This window comes from Tachyglossus aculeatus, chromosome 20, assembly GCF_015852505.1.
Source record: "Tachyglossus aculeatus isolate mTacAcu1 chromosome 20, mTacAcu1.pri, whole genome shotgun sequence".
Lineage (NCBI taxonomy): Eukaryota > Metazoa > Chordata > Mammalia > Monotremata > Tachyglossidae > Tachyglossus > Tachyglossus aculeatus.
In genome coordinates this window covers 12,674,589-12,699,905 of record NC_052085.1, presented here as the reverse complement: position 1 = coordinate 12,699,905, position 25,317 = coordinate 12,674,589, and the positions used below count along the sequence as shown (strand labels likewise).

General features: G+C 47.5%; 1 protein-coding gene across 1 annotated transcript in view; it reads left to right on the top strand.

Annotated features, from left to right (window-relative positions):
• CARS2 (cysteinyl-tRNA synthetase 2, mitochondrial) overlaps positions 1 to 22,909 on the top strand; it is a 33,524-nt gene extending 10,615 nt beyond the window's left edge. The window contains exons 6-15 of the mRNA XM_038761702.1: positions 2,263 to 2,346; positions 3,804 to 3,939; positions 6,571 to 6,704; positions 10,073 to 10,137; positions 12,706 to 12,772; positions 17,490 to 17,628; positions 19,496 to 19,619; positions 20,181 to 20,279; positions 21,387 to 21,641; positions 22,733 to 22,909. Of these exons, the coding sequence (XP_038617630.1) occupies positions 2,263 to 2,346; positions 3,804 to 3,939; positions 6,571 to 6,704; positions 10,073 to 10,137; positions 12,706 to 12,772; positions 17,490 to 17,628; positions 19,496 to 19,619; positions 20,181 to 20,279; positions 21,387 to 21,641; positions 22,733 to 22,849 (1,220 nt within the window). The 3' untranslated portion in view covers positions 22,850 to 22,909. The remainder of the gene's footprint in view (positions 1 to 2,262; positions 2,347 to 3,803; positions 3,940 to 6,570; positions 6,705 to 10,072; positions 10,138 to 12,705; positions 12,773 to 17,489; positions 17,629 to 19,495; positions 19,620 to 20,180; positions 20,280 to 21,386; positions 21,642 to 22,732) is intronic.
• The last annotated feature ends 2,408 nt before the right edge of the window (positions 22,910 to 25,317 follow it).

Genomic DNA, 25,317 nt, shown 5'->3' with positions numbered 1-25,317 from the left:
TTTTATAACCGGAACAGCACCACCATTAAAAGTAAGCACTCGAAGAGACAAAATGTTGCTTGGGCAATTTCTCCCGACTGATTTGTTGACAGTGGTATGCAAGCATATCTGGGAACGTTTGTCAAAATACAAAAGCCTCAGCCCTCCTTTGGAAAAGAAAATCTTTATGCCTAGGCACCATCGCTATAAAAGTGGGCAGTGAGTTTTGCTTCTGTTTTTAGTTTTGTTTTTGGGGTTTTATTTTTATAACTGATTGTTATGAAACTGGAAAGCCTGCAGGCCATTTTTCATCTTGAAGCATTGCACTGTTTTCTCCCACTGACATATCTTCTATTTGCTTGCGCACTGTGAATAGAAACCTTTTGTGAAGTTTGGAAAGTCTCGTATTTTGATGTCCGGGGTGGAGGTTTTAGACTCCTGACGTAGGGGCTTGGTGAGGTTGATGGGGTCTGCTTGGCTGATTTACACTGAACGAGGATTAAAAGTAATAATGATACGATTCCTTTATTTAGAGCACTCCAGAGGAATAGAGGTGGGAGGCGTGGGTAGGGAGGCTAGCTTTACAAAAGCCTAGGTGACTTGGGCTGAAACATTTCTCCAACAGATTAATGGCCAAAGTCAACGTTTAATCAGTGGAGTGCGCCTGGACACTCAGATGGAGATTTGAACCACCTAAATTTCAAGGCCACTAATGCAAAGATTGATTGCCTGATTACAGCCACCCTTGACGCTTTTGTGTGCGTTGGTGTGGGAGGGTGGAATCTTGCCTCCTAAAAATCAAGTCCTTATATTCAAGGTCTCTAACTTCCCAAATAGTGGCTAAAGTGGAGAGACAGACAAGATTTCTGGATCATCTTTTTTTTTTTATGGTATTCATTAAGCACTTACTATGTATCCGGCACTGTACTAAGCGCTGGGGTAGATTCAAGCTAATCAGGTTAGACACAGCCCCCGTCCTACATGGGGCTCACAGTCTTAACCCCCATTTTCAGATGAGGCAACCGAGACCCAGAGAAGCAAAGTGACTTGCCCAAGGTCACAGAGAAGACAAGGGGCAGAGCTAGGATTAGAACCCAGGTCCTTTTGACTCCTAGGCTTTTGCTATGTCCACCAAGTCACTTGTTCCCTCTTACCTATTATGGCTCGTCTCCCAGAGCTCCTCAGCTCAACGCTCTCCTATTGACCTCTATGAGCCTTTTAACTGTCCCTGCTTTTCCACATTCTCCTAAAAAGCCACTTCCTTCTCGGCGAGTGAGTTCCATCATTAATCCCCATAATCCATAGTATTTATTGAGCGTTTGCTCTGTGCAGGGCACTGAATTAAGTGCTTGGAAGACTAATAGTAAGTGGGCGTGACCCCTACCCTCAGGAAGCTTCCAGCCTAATTAGTAATAATGATGGCATTTATTAAGCGCTTACTATGTGCAAAGCACTGTTTTAAGCGCTGGGGAGGCTACAAGGTGATTTGGGTTGTCCCACGTGGGGCTCATGGTCTTAATCCCCATTTTACAGATGAGGTAACTGGGGCAGAGAAGTTAAGTGACTTGCCCAAAGTCGCACAGCTGACAATTGGCGGAGCTGGAATTTGAACCCATGACCTCTGACTTCAAAGCCCAGGCTCTTTCCACTGAGCCACGCTGCTTCTCGGTGGTACTGTGGTATCCCTCATCTGTAAAATGGGGATTAAGACTGTGAGCCCCATGTGGGACAACCTGATGACCTTGTTCCTACCCCAGCGCTTAGAACCGTGATTGGCACACAGTAAGCGCTTAACAAATGCCATCATTATTATTATTTGTTCGGTGTTTGCCCTCTGCCAAGCAGGGTGCTGAGTGGATCCAAGATGCTCAGCTTGGAGACAGTCCCCGTCCCAGAAAAGGGTCCCAGATGGAGGGTGGGAATGTAGATATTTTATTCCCATTTCCATATGAGAAAACAGGCTCCAAGAAGGTAAGTGACCTCTCCAGGGTCACACAGCAGGACCGGGATTGGAACCCAGCACGACACCCTATTAACCACCTCAGCACTCTTGAACCTCCATCGGTACTTATCTCTTTATTTGCCGTTGATTTATATATCCACTGGTGCTTTTTAATCCTTTCTCCTACACTTCTCACCTTATGGGAAACTGACCCAGCAGTTATGCAGTTACCTTTGATGACGACGAATTACGATTTACAATCCATGAAAAGAGTTCCTGAGTTCTGACTTGCATGTTGCTCACCTAATTGTTATTTCGTGGTTTTTTTTTTTTTAAAACAGGTAATGTTTATTTTGATCTTAAGGCTAGAGGAGACAAGTACGGAAAATTAGTTGGCGTGACCTCTGACTCAAGGGAAGAGCCAGGTGGGTGAATCTACCCTTGTAATGGAAGGGAGCTTGACTCTGAGGGGTTTTTTTAAATTCTTTAAATAAGGTATTTAAGTGCTCACTGTGTGCCAGGCACTGTTCTAAGTGCTGAGGTAGATACTGGACACAGTTGGACACAGTCCGTGTCCCATGAGGGGCTCCCAGACTTGGGTTCTGCCTAGTTGTTTGTTGTGGGAGAAGGGGAAATCAACAGGCGTTGTTTAAGCGGAAGCCAAGGCCTCCAAGAGGGAAAAGTGGAGGCTGCCATAGTAACAAGGATGGTATGTGTTAAGCGCTTACTGTGTGCCAAGCACTGTTCTAAGCGTGTAAGAAACCTTTAAGACAAATCGTCCCAAGTTAGGAGAAGGATGTTGCTTTTAACCTGTGAGTTTTACCAAGTCAAAGACAAAGGTACAAATGGCACCTCGGCAGAGTTTGTTTCTCAAGTGCTATCAGCTCTAAGAAGTCTTGCATGTCATTATTATTAGTAGTAATAATAATAATAGCAGTAATCATTGTGGCATTTAAGCGCTTACTATGTGCCATTCATTCATTCAGTCGTATTTATTGAGCGCTTACTGTGTGCAGAGCACTGCACTAAGAGCTTGGGAAGTACAAGTTGGCAACATATAGAGACGGTCCCTACCCAACAGTGGGCTCACAGTCTAGAAGGGGGAAGACAGAACAAAACAAAACGTATTAACAAAATAAAATAAATAGAATAAACGGACAAATAAATAGAGTAATACATACGTAAAAACATATATACATCTATACAGGTGCCAGGCACTGTAATAATAATAATGTTGGTATTTGTTAAGCGCTTACTATGTGCAAAGCACTGTTCGAAGCGCTGGGGACGTTACAAGGTGATCAGGTTGTCCCACGAGGGGCTCACAGTTCTAATTCCCATTTTACAGATGAGGCGACTGAGGCACAGAGAAGTTAAGTGACTTGCCCAAAGTCACACAGCCGACAGTTGGCGGAGCCGGGATTTGAACCCATGATCTGTGACTCCAAAGCCCGGGCTCTTTCCACTGAGCCACGCTGTACTAAGCACTAGGGTGGATACAAGCAAATCAGGGTGGCCGCAATCTATGTCCCACATGGGGCTCACAGTCTTTATCCCCATTTTTACGCATGAGGGAACTGAGGCCCAGAGAAGTGAAGCGACTTGCCCAAAGTCACCCAGCAGGCAAGTGGTGGAGCCGGGATTAGAACCCAGGTCCCTCTGATTCTCAGGCCCGGGCTCTATCCGCTGCTTCTCGTGTTCAAAGCTCTGAATAGCGCAAATAGATGAATCTGTTGAGTGAAAGGAGAAGTCGATGAATTCATAAAACAGAAAAGGTTTGGCCCCCCGATGAAGGGTGAGCTGAGTCCCTGGAAGTCAGGCCGGCCAGCGGTTTCGTCGTGTTGGGGACGACCGCGGTTTCTTATTCCTCCCCTCTTGTTAGCAGCAGCCGATGGCGACAAGCGGCACCCCAGCGATTTTGCCCTGTGGAAGGCAGCCAAGCCTCAGGAAATATTCTGGACGTCTCCCTGGGGAAAGGGCAGACCCGGCTGGCACATCGAGTGCTCCACGCTATCGAGGTTCGTTTCTTGGCCGCCGCGGAGCCTTCTCCGATCAACCGGTGGGGTTTGTTCATTTCATTCAGTCATTCATTCAGTCTTATTTACTGGGTACATAGTGAGCACTTGGGGAGCAGCGTGGCTTAGTGGAAAGAGCACGGGTGGGACAACCTGATTACCCTGTATCTACCCCAGTGCTTGGCACATAGTAAGCGCTTAACAAATACCAACATTATTATTATTATTATTATTAACAAATACCATCCTTAGTACAGTGGTTTGCACACAGTAACATTCATTCTTATTTATTGGGCGCTTACTGGGCGCTTTCGTTGTAGCTTTCTTGCAGATTCATTCAGTCGTATTTATTGAGCGCCTTCTGTGTGCAGAGCACCTGTCTGCTGTGTGACTTTGGGCAAGTCACTTAACTTCTCTGTGCCTCGGTTTCCCCATCTATAAAATGGGGATTAAGACTGTGAGCCCCCCGTGGGACAACCTGATCTCCTTGTAACCTCCCCAGCGCTTAGAACAGTGCTTTGCACATAGTAAGCGCTTAATAAATGCCATTATTATTATTATTATTATTACAGAGAGACAGTCCCTTTCCACAACAAGCTTACAATCTAGAGGAGCTTTTACTGTCTAAGAAAAATCCTATCTTCAAGTCATACGAGTCCTGCTTAGCTCACACTGGCTTGTAGATCATGGAAACATTTGGACATTTTTCAGAAATGTCACCGACCAGCTTCGACCGATAAGGAAAGGGCAGCTTATTCATTCATTCATTCAATCAATCGTATTTATTGAGCACTTACTGTGTGCAGAGCACTGGATTAAGCGCTTGGGAAGTCCAAGTTGGCAACATATAGAGACGGTCCCTACCCAACAGCGGGCTCACAGTCTAGAAGGGGGAGACAGACAACAAAACAAAGCATATTAACAAGATAAGTAGAATAGTAAATATATACAAGTAAAATAGAGTAATAAATTTGTACAAACACATATACAGTTTATCCACCTGAAACCTAAAGAGAATTCTAGCTAGTCTTGCTGTAACTGAGTCCACTGCATAACCAGTCGGTTATATTTATCAAGTGCTCACAGTGTGCAGAGCAGTGAACTGACTGTTTGGGAAAGTGCATTACAGTAAAGTTGGCAGATGCCACAAGAAGCTTACAGTTTATAGGAAATTTATACTCATTTTCAACTTGCCTCAAACAGGAGCACAGGATACATCAGGATACCTGCGCTCTAATCCTGGCTCCGCTGCTTATTTCTTAAGTGCCTACTATATTCCAGGCACTGTTGTAAGTGCTGGGGTAGATACAAGCTAATCAAGGTGACACTGTCCCCGTCGCACACGGGGCTCACGGTCTCAATCCCCGTTTTACAGACGTGGTCACTGAGGCCCAGAGAAGCGAAGCAACTTGCCGAGGTCACACAGCAGACAAGCGTGGAGCCGAAATTAGAAGCCACGTCCCTCTGACTCCCGGGCCTGGGCTCTGCCCACTAGGCCACGTGGCTTCTGTGGTTCCCGTCCTGTCTTCCATTTCCCACATCACCTGGGAGCCTTCAGAGGATTCACGTGGAAAATATATCTCGAAGGGGGACTTGACAGTCAGTAATTAATTAATTAATTAATGATGGCATTTGTTAAGTGCTTACTATGTGCAGAGCACTGTTCTAAGCACTGGGGGTGGATACAAGGTGATCAAGTTGTCCCACATGGGGCTCACAGTCTTAATCCCCGTTTGACAGATGAGGTAACTGAGGCTCAGAGAAGTTAAGTGACTTGCCCAAGGTCACACAGCAGACACGTGGCGGAGCCGGGATTCAAACCCGTGACCTCTTACTCCAAAGCCCGGGCTCTTCTCCACTGAGCCACGCTGCGCCATCAGTAGCTGGCTCTGCTACCGAAGAGCAGTGGTGGGGTTGGGGAAAAAAGGAAGGAAAGGATTTTCAGACACCCAAAAGCAGCTACAAAACGATCCCATAACATAACTGCTCTTCCCGTTCGTTGCTGGCTCCGCACTCGCCCAAAATTCGAGCGGATAAAGCCACACCGTGGAAATCCACATTGATCCTGGCCACCGGGAGGGTAGTAAATAGTAAAATTGGGCATCGGAAAATGCGGGGCTTCTTGGATGTCAGTGAACACGTCTTCTCCTTTTAGAACGGGTTATTATTGAGTATTTCACTTGGATGGGCAGGTACGGCAGCTGAAGAATCTGAGGAGTGAAGATGCCACTAAACCCAAAGGGATAATGTAGCTGAACTACGTGCCTTTGAATCCAGATGAACTCCTTGCCGGTTAGAAGGAAATTCTTCAGAGCTCTGATTCTTGTCGGGAAGGGAGAAGAGGAGGTTATTTTCAGGAGCTCTTGTCAAGAAAGAAAGTGAATTTCCTAAGCCTCTCTTTCTCAGAACAAACAGTTTAAAGACAACGTAGGAAGGTGACAGAGTTACATTATTTGAGGATCAGCCGCCTCCTTTTCCCATAGAAAAGAATTTGTGTTTCGGGCAAAGTGATTACAAGTCTGCGTGTGTCGTTCTTTTCATTGTAGGGCTGATGAGGGGAGTGGATCTTTATGAATAGTCTGGAGGAAAAGAAAGATGCCGAAGAAGGGTATTAAAGCGGAATTTGTTTTGCAGTTTGATATTCGGAAGTCAGCTGGATATCCATTCGGGTGGAATAGATTTAGCTTTTCCACATCACGAGAACGAAATCGCCCAGTGTGAGGCGTATCATCAGTGCAGTCAGTGGGGCAACTATTTTCTACATTCTGGTAAGTAGCGGTTCCCGTTCAGGGTCGCCTTTTTCCGATGCGTCCCTGTGGAAACAGACGGACAAATGTCTATTGCCACGGTGGACTGGAATGAATTGAAACCCTGAATTTCGCTTGGCTTGTAGATATTAAGCCCCTTGGGGACAGGATCTCGTCCTCCGATTTTGTCGCATCAAACTGTCTCAAGAGCCTGGGCTAGTTTTCCGCATCCAGTTATCCCACAATAAATACCCCTGATGGCTAGTCTGGGACCTAGCAAAGGCTGTTCCCAAGAACCGGCATCTTCAGAGAGACTGGCTGGAAGGTCGCCTTTGGAAGACAACCACTCGCTAGAGCACGGGCCTGGGAGTTGGAAGGTCACGGGTTCTTATCCTGGTTCCACCACGGGTCTGGTGGAACCTGGGGCGTGTCACTTTACTTCTCTGGGCCTCATTTCCCCCATCTGTAAAATGGGGATTAAGATTGTGAGCCCCATGTGGGACAGGGACTGTGTCCAACCCGATTCACTTGTGTCTACCCCAGCGCTTAGAACAGTGTTGGCACATAGTAAGTACTTAACAAGTATCATCATTATTATTAATAATAATAATAATAATAAACACCCTTGTTCCCTTTGAGGGCAGTCAGTCCAACAGTGGTATTTTTTGAGCACTTACTGTGTGCAGAGCACTGTACTAAAGTCCTTGGGGATGTATAATAGAGTGGGTGCCCACAAGGAGCTTAGTCAGGCAATAATAGAGAAGCAGCCTGTCCTGGGAGTCAGAGGACCTGGGTTCTAATCCCTCTAATCTAATTCTAACTCTAATTCTAATCTAATCCTGGGTTCTAATCTAATCACGCAGCAGACACTCGTCTGCTGCGTGACCCTGGGCAAGTCTCTTCACTTTTCTGGGCCCCCCCTTCTCCCATCCTCCCGCCTCAGACCGCGAGCCCCGTGCGGAACAGGGACTGTGGCCCACCTAATGAAGTTGTATCTTGCCAGCACTTAGGGCAGTGTTTGACACACAAGCATTTAACAGATACCATAAAAAAAAAACCAATAAGTGTCTGAGGCCCTAAGAAATGTCCTGGTTGGGATTGCTGTTTTTCAGTTCCCTGCTGGGCAATTAGGGCATTCCCTTGCCCACACTCCTCTACGGTTGGTGACAGGATCCAAAGGAGCTGGGGCTCTCATCTTCCTGCTTCCTCTCACCTCCCCGTCCACCGAATGAAAATGGCCCAGACAATCCAGACCCTCAGAGTGTCGGGCCCAACTAAATTCTTTTCTTTTTTTTTCCTTTTTAATGGTATTTGTTAAGCGCTTACTATGTGCCAGGCACTGTACTAAGCACTGGGGTAGATACAAGTTAATCAGGTTGGACACAGTCCCTGTCCCACGTGGGGCTCACAGTCTTAATCCCCATTTTACAGATGAGGAAGATGAGGCCTAGAGATGTGAATTAACTTGCCCAAAGTCACACAGGAGACAAGTGGCAGAGCCGGGGCTAGAACCAGCCTTAATACAGTGCTTGACACCTAGTGAGCGCTTAACAGATACCATTAAAAAAACCAAACCAAACAAAAAAACAGGCCCTTTTGACTCCGAGGCCTGTGCTCTATCCACTAGACTACTCAAAAAATACTATAGACTCCCAGGCCCGTTCTCTGTGCCCTAGGCCGTTCTCCTTCTAATCTTTCATTCATTCATTCAGTCGTATTTATTGAGCACTTACTGTGTGCAGAGCACTGGACTAAGTGCTTGGGAAGTACAAGTTGGCAACGTATAGAGACGGTCCCTACCCAACAGTGGGTTCACAGTCTAGAAGGGGGAGACAGAGAACAAAAGAAAGCATATTAACAAAATAAAATAAATAAATAAGCAAATAGAGTAATAAATACATACAAACGTATATACATATATACAGGTGCTGTGGGGAGGGGAAGTAGGGAAGGCGGAGAAGAAGGAGGGGGCTCAGTCTGGGCTACTCTTGGGCGTTGATAGGAAATTTCAGCAAATTGGTTCTCAAGGATTGCATATTTCTGTAAGTCAGATGCCTGAAGTGTACCTTCGGGACCACGGGGAGTGGAAAATAGCTATTAGCCCCTTGTAGGAAGCCTTGTTTTGGGTCTACCCTGAGCAGAGCAATATGGCTGGAGTGAGAAGGCCGTAAACACCGCAGGTTCACTCTGGAAATCATTCTTGGCCCCTGGTTTCCTTGGCTCCGCTCCAGGAGGTTTTATGGGGAGGTTTAAGGGTTTCCGCTCCAATTCAGTCCCTTTCTGTCTGACCTCCCCTTGACTCCTGGGAAAGCTAACACCCTAATCACAGCATTAAGCTGCTTGCACCCGGCTCAGGGGTTCCTCTGGGTGGTCTCTGGGCTGGCAAGTGGCGTCGGATAAGATGTTGGGGTTGGTTCTGCCAGCTTGAGGATCCTTTTTTTTCTCCCTGTGGTACTCATCAAGCACACGCTGTCTGCCAGGCACTCGCGATAGGTACGAGATAATCACGTCAGAGCCAGTCCCTGTCCCACATGGGGCTCCCAGATTAAGGAGGAGGGAGAACAGGGATTGATTGAATCCCCATTTTTTGGATGAGGAAACTGTGGCCCGGAGAAGTGAAGTGAGTTACCCGAGGTCACGCGGCAGATGGGTGGCTGAGCCGAGTCTCCTGCCGGCCCAAGCTGGGGCTCTTCCCGCCCGGGCCCGATGCCATCCGTCGGACAACCGGCGTGGTCCTTCCACCTTGCTCCGAGTTCCAGCCTAGGTGCCGCCGAGCCCCCGGCAGGAGCCAAAATGAGTCCCGGCGAGGAGAGGGACCACCTCCCTCCTGCCGGTTTTCCCTTCCCTGGCGTTGTAGGGCTGAAGGAAAGCAGCTTTCTCTTGAGGAAGCAGCATGGCCTAGAAGAAAGAGCCCCGGGCCTGGGAATTGGGGGACCTGGGTTCCAATCCCGGCTCCACCACTTGCCTGCTGTGTGATCTTGGCCAAGTCACTTCACTTCTCTGTAAAATGGAGATTAAATCCTACTCCCCTCTTTCTTAAAACTTGGAGCCCCATGTGGGAAAGGGGCTGGGCCCAACCTGTCTAGCTTGTATCTCCCCCAGCGTTTAGTACATTGCGTGGCACATCATAAACACTTAACAAGTACCATTAAACCAACAACAAAAAAAGTCCTCCCTGTTACTAAGGCTGTGGGCTTCCTGTAGGACAGGGGAGTATGTCCGACCTGATTCACTCGTGCTTAGCACAATGCTCGGCACAAAGTAAGCACTTAACAAATGTAGTAATAATAATAACCACCATAATGGTAGTATAGAAAGCAGACTTCCTCATCAGCTTCCTACAGGCCTCCACTTCGAAACTGCCTTTAAACCTCTTTCTTTTATTCCAGGGCATTTACATGTTAAAGGAAAAGAGAAAATGTCCAAGTCACTAAAGAACTACATTACCATTAAGGTAAAAAGCCCGCCAAGTTTTCTCAGTCCATGACAGTTTTTAATAAACCTGTTTTCTCACATGTGTGCACCACCAGGACAGCCTGGGTTCCACACATGTGCTAATCAGGTTGGACACAGTCCGTGTCCCGCATGGGGCTCACGTCGAGTTTGTGTGCGCGGGGTGGGTGGTCAGTATCTCTGTGGTCAGTAGAATAGATTCTTCCTTTGGGATAGCTGGAAGATCTTGCCATTTTTCCAAGCTTCCCAAGGGTGTGTTTTTCTCTCTTCTGTGGAGTCCGGAGATGCTGCGGCCAAATTTTGCTTATTCATTCTTTCAGTCGTATTTATTGAGCGCTTACTGTGTGCTCTACCTCCTTCCCCTCCCCACAGCACTTGTATATATTTGTACAGATTTATTACTCGTACTTGTACATATTTACTATTCTATTTATTTTGTTAATGACGTGCATCTAGCTTTATTTGTTTTGATGATTTTGACATCCGTCTCCATGTTTTGTTGTCTGTCTCCCCCTTCTAGACTGTGATCCTGTTGCCGGGTAGGGACCGTCTCTATACGTTGCCGACTTGTACTTCCCAAGCACTTAGTACAGTGCTCTGCACACAGTAAGTGCTCAGTAAATACGATTGAATGAATGAATGAATGAATGCAGAGCACTCCTTCAAGCATGCCTTCGGTCTCCCTCCTCCAGTGTGGAACTCCACACCGCGAAACGGTCACGTGGATTTTGTTTTGCTCCGATTGATCGATCATTCGTTCATTCAGTCGTATTTGTTGAGTGCTTAACTTGTGCAAATCGCTTGGGGGAGTCCAGCCCTTAGAACAGTGCTTTGCACATAGTAAGCGCTTAACAAGTGCCGTCATTATTATTACAGTATAACAACAAACAGACACATCCCTGCCCACAGCCAGCTCACAGTCCAGAGGGAGCTCACAGGGTCTGAAGTCAAAATGAGTCCCGGTTCGGGGAAGATGGGCCTGAATGCTTAACAGGAAGCCTGGGTGTCAAGCATACTCATTTCGCGTCCGGATCATTTGCAGTCCTAGAAGGGACTAATGACTAAAAATTCATTTGTATGCAGGTGTTTTATAGAAGTAAAAAAATCTAAAAGCAAAAAATAAGACCCCAAATGAAAAAAAAAAAAAAGAACTTTGATTAACCACCGGAAAATGGCGATATTTTAGACGTCAGGAGTTTGGCTTGAAGCCATTCTAATGCCCCATTGGGTGACTGCCCCTGTGGGTGCGAGGACAATTGTTTAGACTTTCTTGGGGTAATTCTTGCTGCTCTGAGGCTCTGGCCAGCCTGATGGACCGATTGGTAGATACGGCAGCGGACAGAAAGCAGAAGCATGGACCAAATCTGTCGTCTTTGAAGCCAGCAAGTCTGTATCCGCAATTCAGTCCATCAGTGATACTTGTCGAGCCCTTGCTAGGTGCAGAGCACCATACTAAGCGCTTGAGACAAGACAAGACAGGTGGCAGGTGTGAGATAGTTACAGTCCAGAGGGAATTCAGTCTCCCCAGGGAGAGCTCCCGACTTTAATTTCTCTTTCCTGACTGTCATGTTTCTGCCCCACCACTGATATCTAACCAGTCTAGGAACACGGGGGATCCTGAAACGTGGCACATTTTGAGCGTTGAAGACAAAGAGCTTCAGTCTCTGGAGAGGGTGGAGGTGGACGGATGCGAAACTCTCTTCTGGAAGGAGCATTTGGGAGGGAGGAAAAGACTTGTGGAGTAAATGACACTTCAAAAAAACTCCACTAAAGTCCCATGCTCAAGTCAGTCATGTCTTGGAGAGCCTTCAGCTCCACTTGGTAATATCCCATCGACTCAGGGTTTCAGAAGAACTGTAGCTGAAGAGGGAATTGGTGCTAATTTAATCTTTCAATTTTTCACTGTGTAGTTAGGTTTGATCCTATGACAGACTTTGCCTGGCTCCCATCCTGCATTCAGTCTCAGGAACTAAATAATTACAGGTGCAGTATGGCACCTGTGAGTAGTAATAATAATAGTAATAACTGGAATATTCTAGCGCTTCCTCCGTGCCAGGCCCTGTGCTAAGCACTGGGGTAGGTCCAAGATCCATCGGATCGGACGTGTTCCCTTTCCCCACCTAGGGCTCCTAATCTAAGGAGGGAGAATGGGGATTAAGGGATCTGAATTCGTTCCTTGAAGGTCTTTTGTGGCGTGAAATCGATCAATCGGTGGTATTTAAGCGCTTACTATGTGCAGAGTACTGTACTAAGCGCATGGGCGAGTGCAACACAGCAGAATGAGCGGACACGTTCCTTGCCTATAATGAGTTTACAGTCTACAGGGTAGGGGGATGTGAAGTAACTCACTTATTTGCAGTGGATAATGCAGGGTAATATAACATCCTTAAGCTCATTGTGGGCAGGAAGCGCATCTACCAATTCTGTTGCATTGTACTCTCCCAAGCGTTTAATACAGTGCTCTGCGTACAGTAAGCGTTCAATAACTATACCGTCGACTGATTAACCTGTGATCCTTTATAACAGAAAACATATCAATGACCGGCTCGTTATTTTTGTATTCCATTAGGACTTTCTGAAAAAATTCTCTCCGGATGAATTCCGCCTCTTTTGTATGCGCAGCAATTATAGATCAGGTAAGAAAACAGCTGACTTTCAGCTTGCGCTTTTCGTTTCCAAACTGCTCTCATGCTCCTTTGGGATTTCATTTTGAAATGGCTTCAGTTGCTTCCAGCTCATGTTTCCAAAATGCTTTTTCTCAGTTCCTTTTCGAGGTGAGAGAAACTTTGTGCTAAAAGGTCAAGGGAAACATTATGCTGCTGAAATTAAACCTTCTCTGCTCATGTCAGTAAACACTTACCTAAGGATGCCGTGTTAAGAGCTGATGGACTGTTATAACTAAACTTATAACTTATAAACGTATAAACTTATAACTAAACTTATAACTAAACTATAACTAAACTAAACTGTAATTATAACTAAAAAAGCAGGGTGGTCTAGCGGATAGAGCACAGGTCTGGGAATCAGACGGCCCTCGGTTTAAATCCCGGCTCTGCCACTTGTCTGCTCTGTGACTTCGGGAAAATCACTTAACATCTCTGGACCTCAATTCCCTCATCTGTAAAATGGGGATTAAGACTGCGAGCCCCATGCGGGACATGGACTGTGTTCAACTTAATTTGCTCGTATTTACCCCCAGCGCAAAGTACAGCGTTCGGCACAGAGTGAACACTTGAGATATCATTTTTATAATTTTATTTTCAAATAGAAGACAGCTAGATCATAAGCTCATAATTGGAATTTGAAGTAGGACAGACTTCTCTGAGCAGGTGAGGCAGAGACCCAGGATACCAAGGAGAAGCAGTGTGGCCTAGTGGAAAGAGCCCGGGCTAGAGAGTCGGGGGAACTGGGTTCTAATCCTGGCTCCACCGCTTATCTGCTGTGTGACCTTGAGCAAGTCACTTTATTTCTCTGTCCATCAGTGAGCCCCATGTGGGACAAGGACTGTGTCCAGCCCGATTAGCTGGTATCTACTCCAGTGGTTAGTACAGTGCTTGGCACTTAGTAAGCCATTAACAAATGCAGTTGTTATTGTTATTATCATCAGGGACCCCTCTGGAACATAAAAAACCAGGGCTGTTTTGAGGGCCAGCCCTTATCCGTCCCTCAGAAGGCTCAGACTAGACTACAAAGCCATCAGCGACTTTCTGTTTGGCTTAGCTAACCGGCCCTTGAGCATAAGTTGTTGGATTTTTTTTTTTCCCTTCCTTGCTTCCTCTTGACATGGAAAAATCAGTTCCTAGGTCCCCTGGCCTGTGAGCTTCTGCCAGAGATTTTCCTTTAACATGTCCTGCTCTAATGCGCTGGAAAAACTTTGTTTTTTTGTTACAGCCTCATGGGAAGGATAAAAGTTATATTGTGCTTTTTTAGCCTTTGGGTTTTATTTTTAAACCACTTAGCTTTAGTGGATAATCAAGTCTCCCTTGGTTAACAAGGGTTAGGAAGTTGATTTGCTGGCTCCTGATTTGCAATTGCTCTGCATCTTGATTAGGAGAATTTACTCTTCTTCCTCACCGTACTCCCTCAACCTATAGGGTAGACACTAAATTGTCCTTTAATAATAATAATGGCATTCATTAAGCGCTTACTTTGTGCAAAGCAATGCACATTTCCCCCCATTTTCCCCTCATTGCGACTTTATTTTCATCTCTACGTTCCTGCGGCCTTTCAGGATGGCTCTCCTGGAAATTCAGAATCATTTTCTTTTCCCCCTTTGAGGGGCTCACGAAATAGTTTAAAAGTGACAGCCCTAACTAGATCTTAGTTTCAACTTTCCCTCATTTACTTGTTTCCGATTCCCTCATTGCTTCTTCAACCAGGGGCTCTTGGCTGGGGTTTCTGGGCAGAGGGGAAATGGGGTTTCCTTGGTCTGCTGTCTGCCCTCTTCATCTGGCTAAGAAGAAGGTTCGTCAATCATGTTTATTCATTCAATCGCATTTATTGAGCGCCAGCTGTGTGCCGAGCACTGGACTAAGCGCTTGGGAGAGTACAGTAGAAGATAAGCAAGCGTGGCTTAATGGATAGAGCACGGGCCTGGGTTCTTATTCCGTCTCCGTAACTTGTCTGCTGTGCGACCTCAGGCAAGTCACTTTTCTTCTCTGCGCCTCAGTTACTCATCTGTTAAATGGGGATTAAGAGCGTGAGCCCCATGTGGGACAAGCAGGCGCTTAGTATAGTGCTCTGCACACAGTAAGCGCTCAATAAATACGATTGATTGACACGGACTATCTCCAACCTGATTTAACTTGTACCCCAGTGCTTGGAACAGTGCTTGGCACATAGTAGCACTTAACAAGTACCATAATTATTATTATCTACAAGTGTGTCTGTGTATCTACCTGATTAGCTTATGTCTACCCCAGCGCTTTAGTACAGCACTTTAGCATGGCCTAATGGTTAGAGCCCCGTCCTGGGAGTCCGGAGAACCTTGGTTCCAATCCCAACTTTTTTATTTGTCTGCTCCGTGAGTGTGGGCAAATCACTTCATTTTTCTGTGCCTCAGTTCCCTCATCTGTAAAATAGGATTAAGTCTGCGAGCCCTATCATCAATCGTATTTATTGAGCGCTTACTATGTGCAGAGCACTGTACTAAGCGCTTGGGAAGTACAAATTGGCAACAAGAGCAAATTGGCAAGAAGAGCTGGAGTGCCAGGAACTGTTTCCAACCCGATTGTATCTACCCCAGAGCTTAGAACAGCGCCTGGCACACGGTAAGCGTTTAACAAATACAACGATACTACTAATAATTTTATTATTAAGTCACTTCACTTCTTTGTGCCTCAGTGACTTCATCTATAAAATGGGATTAAGACTGTGAGCCCCATACGGAACAACGACTGTGTCTAACGTGATTAGCTTGTATCCACCCCAGCGTGTAGAACAGTGCCCGGAACATAGTAAGTGCTTAACAACTGCTATTAAAAAGTAATAATAATAATAATATTAATAATAATATAATAATAATATAATAATAATAACGATACTACTAATAATTTTATTATTAAGTCACTTCACTTCTTTGTGCCTCAGTGACTTCATCTATAAAATGGGATTAAGACTGTGAGCCCCATATGGAACATCGACTGTGTCTAACGTGGTTAGCTTGTATCTACCCCAGCGTGTAGAACAGTGCCCGGAGCATAGTAAGTGCATAACAACTGCTATTAAAAAGTAATAATAATAATAATTAGGGGGTGTGATTGAGAGCCAATCCCGGTGACGATGCGATTCTGTCACTAGGCAGCAGCAAAAAAAAACCCTTGCAGCCCGCCCGCGTTAGTTGCGACTCTGAATGAACGTCAAGTCATCACTTCTCTAAGGTGTTCTTGGATTTTTAAAGAACCTTATATCAAGGAGAAAGTGCTTTATAGCATTCGTGTCTTGACCCCCGCACAGCCTGTTGTGGGCAGGGAATGTGTCTGTTTCTTATCAATCAATCAATCGTATTTATTGAGCGCTTACTGTGCGCAGAGCACTGTACTAAGCGCTTGGGAAGTACAAGTTGGCAACATATAGAGACAGTCCCTACCCAACAGTGGGCTCACAGTCTAAAAGACTGTCATAGTGCACTTTCCTAAGTGCTTAGTATAGCGCCCTGCATCCAGGAAGCGCTCAGTAAGTACGATTGACTGGCTGACAGGCTTTCCTTCCAATGTTCTCTCTTGACGGAGGGGCCAGGTGAAAGAAGGAGCCCAAATTCTTCTGTTGTGTTTTCTCTGGAGAAAAGCTGACCTGACCACACTGGACTGTGCTTTGGAGAAAGCAACAGTCAGAGCCCTGTAAAATCAATCAATCAATCGTATTTATTGAGCGCTTACTGTGTGCAGAGCACTGTATTAAGCGCTTGGGAAGTACAAGTTAGCAACATAAAATGCAAATCCTACAGCGTTCAGGAAATTCACACCTCTTTTTCAAAGCAGTTTACCCTCTCAAATATTTGTGCATTAGAAAGGGTGTATAACCATTGGAAAAATCTGTGGGTTTCAAAAAAAAAATCTCCAGGTGTTGGGAGGGAGGGTGGAAGAAAGGAGGCCGGGATTAGAACCCGGGTCATCTGACTCCCAAGCCCGTGCTCTCTCCATTAGGCCACACTGCTTCTCAGGAAGTAACTGGTGGGTTTCCCTCCCACTCTCTGTTTCCCCGTGGCTTCTGCAGCCCTCAGACAGGGAAGGTCAGAAGAGCTGGAGATCTTTTCCCATTCATTCATTCATTCATTCAATCGTATTTATTGAGCGCTTACTGTGTGCAGAGCACTGTACTAAGCGCTTGGGAAGTACAGGCTTCCCTTCCCTCCTCCCTTCAGAGCAGAGGCCTAACCTTACCCAAAAAGCACAAGATCTTCACGGGCCGCGTAACCAGCCACGCACAATCCTTCCTATTTCGGCACCGTGGAAATCAGAGGGACCTGGGTTCTAATCCCCGCTCCGTTACTTGTCCGCTGTGAGACCTTGGGCGAGCCACTTCTCTGTGCCTCAGTTCCCTCATCTGGCAAATGGCAGTTAAAACCACGAGCCCCATTTGGGATATGGACTGTCCCCAGCCTGATGATCTTGTATTTACCCCAGCACTCAGTACAGGGCCTGTTTATATTTATTTTTATTCATGTCTGTCTCCCCCTCTAGACTACAGCTCGTTGTGGGCAGGGAATGTCTGTTTATTTTCGTAAATCTGTTCATTATTGTATTCTCCCAAGTGCTTAGTACCGTGCTCTGCACACTGCAAGCGCTCAATAAGTACGACTGACTGGCACATAGGAAGCGAAAACATAACAAACCCACCCTTATGTTTTCCTAGCAATAGAATACAGCGACGACAGCATGCAGGAAGCAAGGCACCTCCTCCTGGGAATGTCCTCTTTCATCAGTGATGCCAGTGATTATATGAGAGGGCAGCTTCTCTGCAATGCCATCCGGGAAGATATCCTGTGGGAAAGGTAAGATCCGACCACTACGGAGAAGTCCCAACAACTCAGTTTAGGAAAACCGCACTCTTCGCCTTCCTAACGCGAATCGCTAACGCTAACCCCTCTCCGGGGGAGAAATTCCACTGAATTGGTTTGACCCACCTATCTCCCCAATGCTCAAGTCCAAACATTTTGCCCACCCAGTAGACTGTATTTCCGTAGTGATGGATTTTCTTGAAAAGCTCGAGTTGCCCGGCTCTTAATCGATAAGCCCAAATCATCCCTATAAGGGCACTGTGTTAGTCCAAATGTTTTTTAGAGTCTCTGCTATGTTTCTAGTAATTAGGAGGCTAACCAGGCAGGGAATGCGCAGCAGGAGGCCCGGCTCTGACTCCGGTAAAGTGAGATGTGGATCGAAAGGATTAAATAGACGGCACTTAATCCGGGCCCCATCCCTGGGATCCCTTAACTCATCCAGGAAGATGATTGTCTTTTTTCCAAACAACTTCCCTATTGGAGATTTCTCAATGTTCTCTGGTGGTGGTGGTGGTTAGTGGTGTTTTCCGAAACCTTCAGCGGAAGTTGCTTTCTCCCCCTCACCGAACAGCCACTCGGTCATTCTTTTGTGGAAATTTAGGAAACCCAGGGAGCGCGTTCTTGTAAATCGTGCTTCCCACACCTGGAGGGAGTTGGGGCGTTTGTTCGACTTCTCTCCTCCAGACTAGCCCGAAGCCCATCCGGGCGCTTCTGAGAAAGGGCACGCCAAAAATGAAAAGAGATGATCGTAATTAGCAGGGGTAACATGCATCTGTTGTGAAGCGATTAAGGCCAAAGCCAGTTAGCCTGTTGAGCACCTCTTAGGACTTCAGAGAATTGGAGTGGCAATTAGACCGCTTAGACAGTGAGCCCCATGTGGGTCAGGGACTGTGTCCAGCCTGATTATCTTGTCTGTACCCTGGTGCTTAGTAGAGTGCTTGGAGTCAGAGGACCTGGGTTCCGATGCCGCCACTTGTTGGGTGATCTCGGGCAAGTCACTTCCACTTCCCCGGGCCTCGGTTACCTCATCGTTAAAATGGGGATTGGGACAGGGAGCTGCATGTTGGGGCGGGGACCGTGTCCAACCTGCTGAGCTTGTGTCTCCCTCGGCAGACCGTAACCTCACTGTGGGCAGGAAGTGTGTTTATTGTTCTGTTCTATGCTTCCAAGTGCTTTGTACAGTGCTCTGCAAATAGAAAGTGCTCAGTAAATTTGAGTGACCGACTTGTAGTACAAGTGCCTGGCACATAGTAAGCTCTTAACAAATACTATTAAAGAACACCGCACAGTGCCATTTAAAAAAAAATGACTGCAGCATACAAAATAGGAAACCACTCTGTCTATGGGGAAAAGACCGTATGTGACTTCCCCACGTAGTTTATATTCCTGGCAGCGCAGCGTGCCTAGTGGATAGAGCACGGGCCTGGGAATCAGAAGGTCGTGGATTCTAATCCCGGCTCTGCTGCTCGTCTGCTGGGTGACCTTGGGCAAGTCACTTCACTTCTCTCTGTGAACTGGGGATTAAGAACGTGGGCTCCATGTGGGACAGGGACGCTGTCCAAACCGATTTGCTTGTCTCCACTCGTGTTTACTGCAGTGCCTGGCACGTCAAAAATACCACTGTTATTATTACTGTTATTATTATTATTATTATTACGATTATTATAATTATTATAAATATTATTATTATTATTACTATTATTATCCTGATACTACTGCCCTAACCCCGCACTTTATTATCTCCCTAAATTAGAAAATGACCGTCATTTTTGTAGTTCTCAGAAGGCGCCTTTTGTCCAGTAGTTGAAAAACCCGTCACACCTGTGTTCTCTGAATTCTGCCTGTTTCTCCCTCCTCCAAGACTAGCCAGCACCAAAGCGAATATAAAGGCCGCACTTGCAGATGACTTTGACACCCGCAGGGCTGTGGATGCCATTATGGACCTCATTCGCCATGGCAACAGCCAGCTTACGGCTGTTACCAAGGTAACCCATCAGGATGTAGAGGAGAAAAGGGCAGCCGTCCACGAGGCCCCTCGTTCCGGGCAGAGGTTGGTGGGAATCGTGTTTCTTAGAAGAAAAGAGCGGGAACAGACCACCTCCCCACTTGGCCAAAGCCCCGGTCAGGCTCCGGTCCGGCCCCGGTTTTGTTCCGCGGCTCGGAAACTGAGAGAGAAAGTAGGTTGTAATCTCAGAAGGAGGTGACCCGTGAACGGAGGGGGCAATCGGGGGTGGTTTCTGGAATGAAACTTTCCGGCGGGGTGCGGGAAACCCGTCCGGAGGACGGACGTGAGCCAGGAGAGAGACGAAACGGAGGTGCCCCGAGAAGGTTGGCGGTAGAGGGGAGACGTGTGGGAGAGGAATGAGATGAGGCGGAGGGGGCAGCGAGGGGTTTCCGTTTGATAGGGAGATGGATGGGTAACCAGTGGGGGTTTAGGCCGCCTTCCGGACGGCCGGGGCGGGGAGGGCGTTTAAGCAGCCAATTAAAGTTGCCCTAACCTGGGAGAGGCCGACTATTAAGACGCTTCATCGCGTGGTTTGCCGCAGGAAACGGGTTCCCCCAGAAGCCCCACCGTCTACGGCTCCATCATCTCCCTCGTCCAACAGTTTTGCGACACGTTTGGGATCTCTCTGGCCGGCGGCCAGGTAAGGAAGACCGTGGCTCCCTAGAAGCCGAGTGGCGGGGGCTCCGCCCCGTCTGAGCCCCCCCTAACTGTTCCACCAAGGGGAAGGAATCCTGATGGACCGTTTGGGAAGCGGCCCAAGAGGTGGGGACGCAATAGCCAAAAGGAAACGGGTTTGGAAACCCGTGTGTGCGCACGCACATGCAGACAGAGCAGGGTGCTAATTATCTTAGTTAGTGTAATTATGGTCCTGGAGGAGGAGAAAGGGCTGGTTTTTTCTAGCCGTCGGGCGATGCCGTGGCTCAGTCGGTGGTATTTACTGAGTGCTTAGTATGGTAAGCGCTTGGGAGAGAACAATACAGCAGGACGAGCAGACACGTTCTGTGCCCTGGATGTAGGGACAACTGGGGGAGGGAGAAAGTGGGCTGATTAGGAGAAGGCCAGGATTCCCACGGCCACCCCCCTCATGGAGTCCGTCAGGCTGGCAGAGTGGGTTTTCTGAACTCTCACATCTTTGCTCTCAGTGGGCGCTTTTTCCGGGTAAACGCAGCGTCATGGGAAAGGGGAATGGAGGGGAGCTGCAGGCTGGGCATCTGCCTGTCCCGCTTCCAGCTCGACCCCTCCATCACTGAAGTTTGAGCCCTTTCTGTGCGCAGGGCACTGTACTGAGCTACTTGGGAGGAGAGAGTTCAACAGACACGATCCCCGTGCTCAGGAAGGTGGGCTGGGGGAAAGCCCGCCGGTGTCTGGGGCTGGAAGTGGGCCGTCCCGACCAAGAACCAGGAAGAGTCTGAAATCCGCATTCGCCCCAGAAAACGACGGTCAAAATCTCCCAAGTTTCCAGCGCCGGTGTCGTGCGACTCTCCCCCCAGAGTCACCTGGGAAGGGGGGATGAATAAAAGGGAGTGAATCAGGGCAACACAAAGGGGAGTGGGAGAAGAGGAAAGGAGGGCTCAGGTCGAGAAAAGTGTCTCCCCGCTCTCCCAAGCGCCCAGTACAGTGCCCCGCTTCCAGTAAGCCCTCGGGGATAGTGGGAGGACAGAGACCCCCTCGTCGCTGGCGGGCAAACCTCTCTAAAGAAAGCCGACCCCCACCGGCCTCCAAATTGAGCTGTCGGGCCCGTGTCTAGTTTGTGTCAGAACAGGGGAGCTCGGCCACGCTGCAGAGGGTGGTAGACCAGCTGGTCCAGTTCCGGCTGCAGGTGCGAACGTACGCCCTGGCCTTGCCCGAGGCCCCGCCCGACGGGTCCGACGCCCTCTCGCCCGACGACGCCGAGCGGCAGCGGAAAGAACAAAGGCATCGGATGCTGCGGGAGAGGACCCCGCTCCTCCAGGCTTGCGATGCCCTCCGCCGGGACCTGGCCCTCTGCGGGATCAATATCAAGGTGGGTCTGGCCCCGCCGCCCTCCTCCCCACCCCCGGCTCTGCGGTTCTGGATGCTCAGCATCCAGAGAAGCTGCGTGGCTCCGTGGAAAGAGCCCGGGCTTTGGAGTCAGAGGTCATGGGTTCAAATCCCGGCTCCGCCAGCTGTCAGCTGTGTGACTTGGGGCAAGTCACGTCACTTCCCTGGGCCTCAGTTCCCTCATCTGTAAAATCATCGATCGTATTTATTGAGCGCTTACTGTGTGCAGAGCACTGGACTAAGCGCTTGGGAAGTACAAGTTGGCAACATCTAGAGACAGTCCCTACCCAACAGTGGGCTCACAGTCTAAAAGGGGGAGACAGAGAACAAAACCAAACATACTAACAAAATAAAATAAATAGAATAGATATGTACAAGTAAAATAGAGTAACAAATATGTACAAACATATATACATATATGTTTTAGACTGTGAGCCCACTGTTGGGTAGGGACTGTCTCTATATGTTGCCAATTTGTACTTCCCAAGTGCTTAGTACAGTGCTCTGCACATAGCGCTCAATAAATACGATTGATGATGATGATATATACAGGTGCTGTGGGGAAGGGAAGGAGGTAAGATGGGGGGGATGGAGAGGGGCACGAGGGGGAGAGGAAGGAAGGGGCTAATGGGGATGTAAAATGGGGATTAAGACTGTGAGCCCCCCGTGGGACAACCTGATCACCTTGTAACCTCCCCAGCGCTTAGAACAGTGCTTTGCGCATTGTAAGCGCTTAATAAATGCCATCATTATTGTTATTATTATTCACCACCCGGCCCGAGAGAGGCCCACTCCCGTCTGGGGCAAGGGAGGGCTGGGCGGCTCGGTGGGACGCTTGGCGCTGGGGTGACCGCCCTCTTAACTCGCTCATCTGGGGGCCTCCTAGGCCCTGTAACCGTCGCCGGGCCAAGCAGGAGCCCAGCTGGGTCCTGGCAGGAAGGGAAACCGAGGACAGAAGGCCCCAAGAGGGACATCCGGGGTCCGTACGGAGGTGGGAACTGTCTGGCGGCTTGAACGGCGAGAGAAAGTGGCCTTTGGGCACCTTGAGAGAGGTTTGCGTTGCCTGTATTGCAGGACAGAGGCAACACTACTTCAACATGGGAACTTCAGGATCAAAGATCCAACCCCCCACCCCCAGCACCTGGAAAACCGTTGGATTTTAAGAAGCACTTGGAGGGTGCCAAGAACTGAAGCAACTTCTATTTTAGCACCACAACTTGCCATTAAAGCTCCCGTTGGCATGGAAGACAAGTTAGTGGCTCCATCGTTTCTTCCATTATCAAACACGTATCTTTTGTTCCCGTTTTTCTCTTGAATTGTCACCCGTCAGAGTTCGAGAGAAAAGTGGGAACAAAAAATGTATGTATAATGATGGTGTTTATTAAGCGCTTACTATGTGATATGCAAAGCGCTGTTCTAAGCGTATGGCCCATGAAACCCGCCCATTTAGCAACCAGTGGTTGGTTGTTGTCGAGCGGTGAGAGTTTCTGCTTGCCTTTGTAACCCACAGTTCAGTTGCCTTGGGATTTTTTTGTTCAGAAGGAAATCTTCCTGCCTCTTTGGAGGAGGAGCAAACATGCTGTGAAGGCCGAGGATAAAGGCAAACGCGTCTGTTAGATTGTACTCTCCCAAGTGCTTAGGTCGCTGCTGTGCATACAGTAAGTGCTCAAACATGATTGATTGACCGATGTGAATGCTGAAGTGAGAAGTGTGGGCCTCCAGCTTCCCTCCACATGAAATTTAGGCTAGGACATCCATTCATTCTCTCAAAAGAAGCGTCTTCCCCAATGCCAGTTGACGAGCCGGAGCCAGGATTTCAATTAAATGCAAGAGGACTATGGCATAGGGCCAGAAGTCATAGGGAGACTAAGGGGTGGGAATCTGTACACTATAGTTTTCAACTTTATACATACGCTGAAAAGCATCCAGATCTCTAAAATGAACTATCTTTGTTCCGGCCTCTCCGGGGAAGCCTCGTGTGGCGTTCCTTTAGCAGGTGCTGGTGGTTTTATAAGGAAACTTTCTGTGAAAAGGCAGGAATATAAAGGTTGCCCACCACCCTTCCCCCAACAAGCTTTTCAATTTCAACAGAGAACGACTTCATTTTCAATGATAACATACAAGCCTTTTTCATTGAATTCACTATACTTTTATTTTCCGAGGGCAAGAAGCTGCTATACTTCCCAGTTTTAGTCTTTAAAATGACAACTGTAACAAGGTGCTTGCAATGGCGAATAACAGGATTTACAACTTTGGAATACGCGTAAAACCGAGGCATATTAAAAACTCGTACTGACCACTAGGATCCGGCAAATTCACGCTGAGAAATCAAAGGGATTATTTTGGCTTGATCCCCAAATAGCTTTCATTTAAAAGCAAACCCAGAGATCTGCTTTGAACCAAGTGCAACAGCTGGTTTAAACAAGGTTTTACCTTTAAGGGTTCCAGAAGGAGCCAAGGGAGCAGCGTGACCCAGCGGAAAGAGCACGGGCTCGGGAATCGGAGGACCTGGGTTCTAATTCCGGCTCTGCCACGTGTCTGCTGTGCACCCGTAGGGAAGTTACTTCACTTCTCTGTGCCTCCATTGACTCTTCTGTAAAATGGGGACTGTGAGCCCCATGTGGGAGATGGATGGTGTCCATCCTGATGAGCTTGTATCTACTCCAGTGCTTAGCAGAGTGCCTGAGGCACATGGTAGGTGCTTAAATACCATTAAAAAGAAAACCCAAGATGCAAATCATTTACTTTCCTCCAGAGAAGTTCGCAAAATATTCATTCATTCATTCAATCGCATTTATTGAGCGCTTACTGTGTGCAGAGCAGTGTACTAAGCGCTTGGGAAGTACAATTTGGCAACATACAGAGATGGTCCCTACCCAACAGCGGGCTCACAGTCTAGAAGGGGGAAACAGACAATACAAAACACGTAGACAGGTGAAATCAAAATCGTCAGAATAGAATTATAGCTAGAATGCACATCATTAACAAAATGAATAGTCTACTAGTGGGCCAGTAGAGTGAAGGACCTATCCAAAGAGGCTAACACGACGAAAGATTAATTTTAGGCATTGAGAGAATTGGATTTAAAATGTAAAGTCTCAGTAATTCGAGGCAAATATTGCTTTTGGCTGAAAATGTCAAGCCACAGATATTCAGGACTCTTACCGAAGAGTTGAACAAAATGAATCGTGCAGTATCCTCCCCAGCGCTTAGAACAGTGCTTTGCACATAGGAAGCGCTTAACAAATGTCATCATTATTCCCAGGAGCTTAGTATAGTGCTCTGCAGCAGTCAGTGCTCAGTAGTAATAATAATGGCATTTATTAAGTGCTTACTATGTGCAAAGCACTACTCTAAGCACTGGGAAGGTTACAAAAGGGAAACTTATCAAGTTAGAACCTTGACTGAGCCTTCCGTCAGAGTGTTTAAAAACCCAGTTTGAAAATGGATTTCCAGCTTCAAAGAAAACCGGCGGATGGCTTGGGGTGGGGTGAGGCAAGTGCAGCCAAAAGGTTGAGATTCGTTCCCAAGAGGGGACCCAAAAAAGGGGGGATTATTTTGCCAGGAACTTTACTGTTCTGTGCTTTCTGCGGGAAGGGATTATAGGATTAAAAAGTGCAGAGAAACCCACTAAGTGACCGAACTCATTCTAAAAACTA